At 41.4% G+C, this 8,995-nt stretch overlaps 1 protein-coding gene across 1 annotated transcript; it reads right to left on the bottom strand.

Moving 5' to 3' along the window:
• Window positions 1–1,774: 1,774 nt before the first annotated feature.
• Window positions 1,775–8,186, bottom strand: LOC123146289 (plant intracellular Ras-group-related LRR protein 6). Its single transcript, XM_044565915.1, has 21 exons — window positions 7,977–8,186; window positions 7,290–7,353; window positions 7,067–7,203; window positions 6,878–6,964; window positions 6,458–6,533; window positions 6,239–6,313; window positions 6,075–6,144; window positions 5,912–5,989; window positions 5,766–5,826; window positions 5,588–5,666; window positions 5,005–5,095; window positions 4,661–4,721; window positions 4,496–4,566; window positions 4,264–4,337; window positions 3,835–3,972; window positions 3,616–3,720; window positions 2,978–3,102; window positions 2,807–2,903; window positions 2,657–2,731; window positions 2,354–2,409; window positions 1,775–2,106 (listed from the first exon to the last, which is right to left on the bottom strand). The coding sequence occupies exons 1-21, from the start codon at window positions 8,039–8,041 to the stop codon at window positions 2,031–2,033; spliced, it is 1,761 nt and encodes a 586-aa protein (XP_044421850.1). The 5' UTR covers window positions 8,042–8,186; the 3' UTR covers window positions 1,775–2,030.
• Window positions 8,187–8,995: the final 809 nt, after the last annotated feature.

Here is an 8,995-nt window from a genome sequence, read left to right on the forward strand (position 1 = left end):
AAAATCCGTCTTCTGGTTGGATCTTTTTCCAGAATGATTGTAGCTTTCTTATGAACGATTGTAGCTTTTGAATTTACACGGTGTCTCGGTTGAAGCTTTTTATGCCATGGGTTGAAGCTTTTGAATCAAATAGTGGAAGCTTCCATATGAACGGTTCCAGCATCACCCTGCTGTTGCGCGCCATGGCTGGTCGTGCGCCATTGACAGGCACCAGCGCCGCTCACGGCCCTCTTGCAGCTTGCTCGCCGTCTTCTTCGCCCCCGCCATGGCTTGCCGTAGCAGCAAAAAACGCCATGGCTGGTCGTGCGCGCAGCGCCAGAGATGATGGAAAAGGAGTATGTGTCGTGGGAGAGAAGAAGATAATTAATAATAAATGATTCGGAGGAGAGCGATCGTAGTGCGCGCATTCGGCGCAACGGTTCGGCCGGCGCTCCGGATGTAAACAAAAATGCTACACCTACGCACACTTACATTCCCACCCTATGTAAACTTCCTAACTAATCTCTCCACCCCTGATTTCAACTATGTGGGCCCCCCCTCCTCTAATTTGGCCCAACAAAAAAATGCCACCTGGCCTATTACGTTAATTACGTAAGACTGTTTACGTAGATGTAGCATTGCTCGGATGTAAATGTTTCCCATTTTCTTTTGTAATTTTGGTGAGCCGTAATACTTGTGTCTGATATTCCTTTATGTAATATTTGTGAAGTGATGTTCCTGATCTCTGTAGATTTAGTATTTAGAGATCAATTGTAGATTATCCATGATTGATTCCTTCCATAAGAACGTTGCCACATATAGCAAAGATTGTTCTGATTTGGTCGATAAAAATATACCACTTTATCGAAAAAGATAAAAATATACCAGGCCAAAAAAATGTGTTTTTTTATTATAGGGGAAGGTCCACAGTAGAGATTCAGGTGGCGAGTCTTTCCTCGGGGTAACAGTTTCAAAGGAAATCCACGAATGCAGCAGCAATTATTCATCTTTCAGAAGTCATGGAATATACTCCCTCCGTAAACTAATATAAAAGTATTTAGAACACTAAAGTAGTGATCTAAACGCTTTTATATTAGTTTACAGAGGGAGTACATGGCAGCAGACATTTTTCTTTTGGAAAGAAATGCTCCAATTCCAAAGCAAGTTCGAAATCGACCAGTCTATAAAAGCTTTGCCCCGTGGATCAATCAAGGAGAGCAAACCCTCACTGCATGCGAGAGGGAGAAAAACAGGTCTAGGGCGAAGCAAGGACTCATAACGATCCGCCATGGACCGGGCGGCGGTAGCAGTGGAGGAGGCGGAACAGCTGGTGGCGAAGGCAAAGGAGCTGGCGGCGACTGCTGCAGAAGAGTTGGCACCGCTTGCCGCTGAACAAAGTTGGACGACTCTATCGCCGGCAGAGGCTGAGGCGGCGAAACGGCTCCCGGCGACAGTAGAACAGCTGCTGGTGACGGCGGAAGAGGTTGCTTCGGAGGTGGCCGCCTTAAGGAAAAAGATGGCGGCCAAGAAGGTCACGCCAGCAGGACAGGCGTCCGTTCTTCCAGAGAACCTGGCACCGGCAGGAGAACAGCCACCGCAATAAAAGGAGAACGTCGCCCAACGACGAAGAGTAAAACATTTTGCTGATGTAACTTCGTTTGGGTTCATCTTTTGTTTCACTTACCTTTCAGATGATTCAAAAGTCTGGTCTACTATCGCTGCAAAATCAATATTGTATTTGTGATCGCGTACATTGAGAACTTCACATGACCAACAGAAGAAAATTCTCTATAGATTTCAGCCAACCAACACCATCGAATTATAAAACACAAATCACATAATGTTGAGTCCACCTTATAAATATTGGAATATGTATGTGGCAAACCATCTCCGTTCTTGCGCGCGCGCACACACAAACGGCCAATTCAGTCCACACTTCAAACACACACGTCAATTCAGTACACTTCAACCACAGGAAACTTATTCTACACAGAGGGAGTAAAACCGAGCGAATAAGTCCAGCCAGAATTTGCACTGGATGATGGTATTATTCAGTTGGACGGAAGCTTTTCTTTGAGATAGCTGAGAACAGCTTTCGTTCCTCGCTCCAGAACAGTCCGCCTTATGCTGTACAAGAAAGCAAAACGAGGCTGGTCATATTTTTCCTGCCCAACAGCTTTCCTTTCCCCCCCTCCCCTCAAATGTAAGTTTTTGCATTCAACTATGAACCAATAATATGTTGTCATTGATAGATTTCTTTTTTTCTTTCCATGTTGACTCTACAAATTAGATATAGGACTGCCAAGGTTGTGTAATCGTGGATCTTGTGTCAACATAGATCCATCACAGAAAAAGCGTGAGGATAGATGCTTACCTCCTGAGTGGATTTCCATCAAGTTTGAGCACTTGCAGGCTAGGCTCAAGCAGACCCTGCTCACAAAAATCCAAAACAAATAAAGGTTTATAGCATTTCAGCGAGAGATAGAGAAACACATAATTTAGGAGTAGCGACTACTGTTTGTTATAAAATTTAGACATGATGATATTTTTCAGGATTTCTGCAAGCCACTACTTTGTAGAAATGCCGATATATTTGAGTGAGGCATAAGAGGCAAAATGGCAAACCTATAACCGCATTATTCTGACTTGTAATTAATAAGTGTAAAAACATACATACCAGCTCAGCTGGAAGCCTTGTTATATTGTTGTCTGAAAGATCTAGCTCGATGAGAGCACTAAAATCCTTAATACCCTGTTTAAGTGCAGAAATGCATATCAAGTGCTGATTGTAAAATCAGAAAACAAACCTTTAAACCCTGATAGTTACCTCTGGTATGGTTGTGAGATTATTTTGACTCAGGTTAAGAATCCGTAGATGTTTTAATTGTACAAGCCCAATAGGAAATTCCTGAAGTTTCATTCGCCTATGCATAGATAAAAGAAAGTGAGTACTATAAAAATGGTTTATGTAGAGTAGATGCTTGGCATATTTTCCAACCTAAGATATAGTTCCTGCAGTTGTGGTAATGAAGAAACCACAGAAGGTTCACTCAATGAGGAGGCATTGCCACTTAAATCCAGAATTTCAAGTTTTGATAGAGACTCGAGATCAGTGGGCGATATCTGGAAAAAAAATAACTGTTATAGATTACAAAATAAGATTTAAAACATTATTATAGATTTCCATATCAGAGTATTACTTCCTCGTTCATCCATTTTGTTTTATAAGACAGTCTAGCCGTATTTAAGCTATGTGTTGCCAATTGCCGAAGAAAAAACATTAGCCATTACACGGATATTTGACATGGTATTCCAGTTAAGTAAAGGGTATTACATAGAAATAACGTAAGAAATTTTGCAAAGCAATGAAGAATGATTGATAACATGAGAAACGAGTAGAAGGCTAGAATAGCTTTAATTGCTGAGCCAACAACTCCTGCAGGCTCAACAAATATCGATCAAGTTCCAAAATTAGTTATCTCATTTATTTTCACTTTATGGCATCATGGTTCAATACCAACATTATGCAAGACTGATACTCACTCTCAGCAAAATTAGAGAGAAATAGACATTGGACATCAATTCGTCAATAATAAGACAAAATGTAAGCGTAGTAAGACAAGATCATTATATTACCTCTGCTAGAGGATTATTGTCCAGCTTCAAGGAAGTGAGACTGGGAAGGGAGGAAACAACCATGCCAGGCCACTTTTTTATCTTGTTATTAGACAGAATCAAAGCCTGCGAAAAAGGAAGTGGAAGATAAGAACATGAATTAAGTTGAAACCTTCATATACATAAAGACCATGCAATTAAGTTAAACATCATCAATAACAACACAAGAGTTCAACTCACTTGAAGTGATGAGCACAGGGACAACTCATTTGGCAGATCTTCTATCAAGTTCTTAGAAAGATCAAGTTTCACCACATCACTTGTCTCCCAAGCTGCAGGGGGTACATTGGGCACACCAAGACCACTCAAATTCAACTCCTAGCAATGTAAATTGACATCAAATCAGGGGCTACAGTCGGAAAATCAAATGATCATTTACTATACAAGAACTCAGCTACTTGGTTTTCCCAGCCACTTTAAAAAATATAATAAACTCACAGGCAATGTAAAAGAACACATCACATAAAACACAACAGGGAGTTAGTTACTTCTGTCACAATGGCTCTGAATTTGATCTTTGAATGGTTCAAGATCCATGTGAGGAAGTTCATAGGAAAATGTGATCTACCTTATGGTATTGCAAATATGCTAGTAAAATAATCTAAGTACCTTTGAAGATACAGATAATCGTCTTGCTGCAGAAATCTGGTCAACTTTTGTTGGGGTGGCTCTAGACCCTGATGCTGCAGGAGAAATGTGTTTAATATAGATTTTTACTGATGTTGAAGCAGTTCTAAATGCAAAGGCATGATGTTACAGTTACATGTACCAAACAAACAATGGAAATTACTAAAGATTACAATCATAGCTGAAATGAATATGACTCAGCACTTTCAGTTACCTTCCTCCTCAGACGAAAGGCGGCTTCGCAGATACTTCATCAATGTTGATGTTGGTCCAGAAACCAAAGAACTGACAACCAACATGGATTAATATGATGATAACTCTATGTAGAAGCCTAACAGACAGTTTTTACAACGTTAAGAGTACATGACTTGTAGCATACCTACGAAGTGCCCTCATAGGATTTCCGCTAAGCAGAAGCTTTCTTAGGGTTGTCATTGTACCTTGAAATTGCAGGCATACATTAGTGTCCAAAACTATAGTATTTGGTGAGAGAGCACCACACCATGCACTCAGCTCTTATTACATACACACACGCAAGAATTGAGCATTAGAAACCATCCAACACATATACAAGACACCAACGAGCAAGTGTTTTCATGCACATGCACACATAGAGATCATAGCTGTGCAGTGTATCCTTATGAGTGATCACATTGTTAACCAAAAAGGCAAACAGCAGGAATGGTACTACAAGAGATAGCACTGCACAGCACAAAAACCTACCTAGTTCGGGTGGCAGGCCGGATAATGCGTTGTTTGACAGATCAAGAAAACTGAGCTTGAGTTTGCAAGCTCCCACAGGATACTCCTTCATCTGATAAAAACAGTAGCACGTTTATTAAAAAAAAAAAGATCAACGGAATATGACCTTTACTTTATGGATGCTGTTGTTATGTCAATTCTAACATACTGGATGCCAAGAGTTGCATTTTTGGTCACAAGAATGTTCAGTGTTCTCAATGCTCTCATAACGTTAAGTTAAGATCAATCTTTATGTTAGTTATTCGTATCATGACAACTTCCCACATTTCCCTTGGAGATGTAGTAAGTAAGCTAATTAATGAGAGATCAAAACCAGGACTATACAGGTAAGTCTATGCTTCCAAACTGTGAGGAAAGATTATTTGGCATCATGGAACAGATAACTGCTGCACTATATTCACTACATGCAACTATAAATAATCAGTAGCTGAGCGAAGAAGGAACTCAAACTAAAATTGGTTAAATGATGCAAAATAAATGTGAAGCAGTGGAAAAATTAGAAGACCATATTAACAATTCTGTCATGTAACAAATGGAATAAAACCTGATTGGAGTGAAGATCAAGTGTTCCTAATTTTGATAGCATGCCAATATCATCTGGTATTGTCGACAATAGATTATTTCTGAAAGAGAACAAAGAAACAGAATTAATTTACAGCATAAAAATAGTTCACAATAAGGAAAAGCGCAACTATATTCTGAAGTCGGGGTAGATAACTAACCCCATGTAGAACTCAGCTAGAGAAGAGCATCCCTTTATGGAAGAAGGAATCGAAGTTATCTCTGATATAAAAAGGTTAAAAACTGTCAATGTTAATAAACTGATGCTCGTACACATGACAACACATAACAGGGAAGGTTAACTCACTGTTCTGGTGCAGGTCCATTCGAACTAATTTTGAAAGTGCTCCGATACTAGCCGGAATGGTCGTAAGTTGATTTTTCGCTGCCAGTATTTAGATGTTAGTTTTAGGGAAACAAAAACTAGAACTAACATTTATATTCAATAGTATTATGGTATTGTTGCATACCAGCATTCAGCTCTGTGAGCAGTGTCCATGATGTGAACATATTTTCTGGAAGTAGCACAAGCTTGTTTCCCTGACATTTTATAGCAATTTAAGTTTTTTGCGAACAAAGGTCAAGCAGCCCAAGAAAACGAATATTCAACTTAAGTTCAATCAGGACTTTGTACCTCCAGATCAAATTTACTTAGCTTGCAGCAACCAGCAAGTTCATCTGGTAATCTGGATATGTTGTTGTTTGATGCCTACAGACAATGCAATATATTACTCTGTGTATGTCCAGACTAGAGAATGAATCAAGTGATATAATTCAGTAATGATCAACTGCAGATTGATAGAAGCCCCAAAAAATTATTGTGAAAATAATAAATGCATTGACTACAGTTTACCTTAAGTTCTGACAAGTTCAAGCATCTGCCAAGGCTAGCTGGCAGCTCAGTGAGGCAATTATTTGAGAAATCAACCCTGCCCAAAAACAGTGGCGCATTAATACCTAAATATTTAACATCTCAGATAAAGTTTTGGGTTATGTGCTAATCGGCAACATTTAAAACCCACAAAAATTGTTGTTGTGAGGCCTATAGTTAATGCCACTGAATGACAAGATTCAGCATTAATGTTGATTCTTAGGTAATTGTGATTCCAAAGAATGGATAAATCTGGAGTATAGAGTTAGACTTAGGCCCATAAGTCTTTCAGCATGACAATACATGGTGGATAAGTTGTTCTTTTCAACGGCACAAACCACACGGTATAGATGGAAGTCAATAAATGTAAAGTGAACAAGGAAGAGTACATAATGGACTTACTTGACTAAAGCAGTAGCCAAGCCAACTTCTTCGGGTATAAATTTTATTTGATTGAACGAGACATCCAATGATTTTAACAACGGAAGGCTGCACAGAATAGGATTGTCATGAAGTTATACAATAGTATAAAGGGACTGCATCTATCACTTAGATGATAGGAATAGCCGAATAGGATAATCCACCACATACTCTCCAATGGCTGCAGGAACAGAGGATAGCTGATTGTGGCTTATGTTTAATACCACAAGAGAAGACAGATTCCTAAGGTCTTCTCTTAACACTTCCAGGTTGTTATGAGCCAATATGAGCTTCTGGAGGTCTACTCCCTGAAATTCAATCAAGGCATGGTCGGATTGAACTAATTATACAGTATAGCTTTATGCACATAAGAGGCACTGAATGCGCAGCTTACCTCCCACCATTTGTCATCCAGGCTGCCCGTGTCCAAGTTGTTGTACACCTCCCCAGGCACCTCGCTGAAGACCGAAAAAACACACGCAGAGGTTCCGTCAGCGGGAAGACAACAGATACAGCAAAGACAGGACAAGTATTACACCTAGTGTACGAAACAGGGGAAATTCATGAACAAGCTCCATAGGCCGAACATGGGTTACCCCGATACACGATTCGTATTCGGTCTCTGAGAACGCCGTGACGTTAGAACATACTCCCTCCGACCCAAAATGTAAGATCATTTCTGACACTATCAGTAATAAGTACAACTGCAGTTTCAGTCAAACTCTGTTTCTGACAAACTGAAGGTAATAAATACTACAGTAGCACGAATAAGGAATCTGCCCAAAATGGAGCTCGTAAATGAGAGTCAGGCTGCGCAGCCATTTCGGCGTCGGTCACGGCGGCTTCCGAGCGCCGGCGAGGAATTAATCCCCCCACGTTTACATACACTGGTGAAATGAGCCGCGTCGTATCTGAATCTGGCCACGCATTTGGTTTCTGTGGAAGTGGCCCATTTACCATCGGTCGACGGCACGGTCGACGGCGACCAAGAACGACCAGTGGCGAAGTGAGATGGATCGAGATCCGGCTCGAGCAAACAGATGGATGATGGGAGATTTGATTTGAATTGACTTGACCGTACCTGAGGGAGCGGTTGGAGAGGTTGAGGGAGCCGGACTCCCTGGCGGACTTGAGGATCCGCTCCATTCTCGTCGAGCTTCCGGCGGGCGGCGGCGGAGGACGGCCTTCAGATCGCCATTGCTGCCGTGCAGCTACGGCTACAGCAGCAGAGGCAGAGCAGCAGGCAGCAAAAGCCCACGAGGCCCAGCGCCGAGCGGTTTGGGGAAACAAAAGTCAAGAGGGTCCACCGGGCCTCGCTTCTGGCCGTGCGATTCGCTCGCACCGATCGTGCTCCCACGTTCAATGGTCACGATGCGTTCCAACATTTGGATGGGACGCGAATCAACGTGTGGTTGGATAGTTAGAGAGACTGTGGTATTCCGGCCCATCCGGGTTCAAATCCAGGTGCTCGCATTTATTTTTGGATTTATTTCAGGATTTCCGGTAATGCGCATTCAGTGGGAGGAGACGTTCCCGTCGACGACGAGGTGGGTGACTTCGTAAATTTCAAGATGATATGCCGGCTCAGACTTTCGAAGGTGCTCATAAAGGTATGGTATGCGTGTGTACGTTCATAGGGATGAGTGTATACGCGTGTATATGAACGCTTGCGTCTGTACTGTGTTTAAAAAACATTTGGATGGGGACATGAAATGGAATGAACTTGATTTAGCTCACCTATTGCAAATATATATATATACATGATGATATTAGGGACCTCCAAACAGGACACCGTATCCGTCCGTGGACCGGGGGATCAATCCGCGGACACTGATGCGGAAGCCACCCATCCAACAGTTAGGCGTGAATGTCCGGTTACATTTCGAATGGAATTCAATGAAAATAAACAAATTTGATGCGAATTTGAACAAACCGAACGAGTTTCTTTGGAACTTGAATATTTTTTACATAAAACCGGATGATTTTCGTCTAAACCAAAGCACATTCATTACATTCTCGACATATTTGCACTAAACCTTATTATAACCTAGTCTAGATGATCGTCGGCGCCTATTTTCCACGTCTTGTCTTTCCCATGTC

The sequence above is a fragment of the Triticum aestivum genome, chromosome 6D, assembly GCF_018294505.1.
Source record: "Triticum aestivum cultivar Chinese Spring chromosome 6D, IWGSC CS RefSeq v2.1, whole genome shotgun sequence".
NCBI lineage: Eukaryota > Viridiplantae > Streptophyta > Magnoliopsida > Poales > Poaceae > Triticum > Triticum aestivum.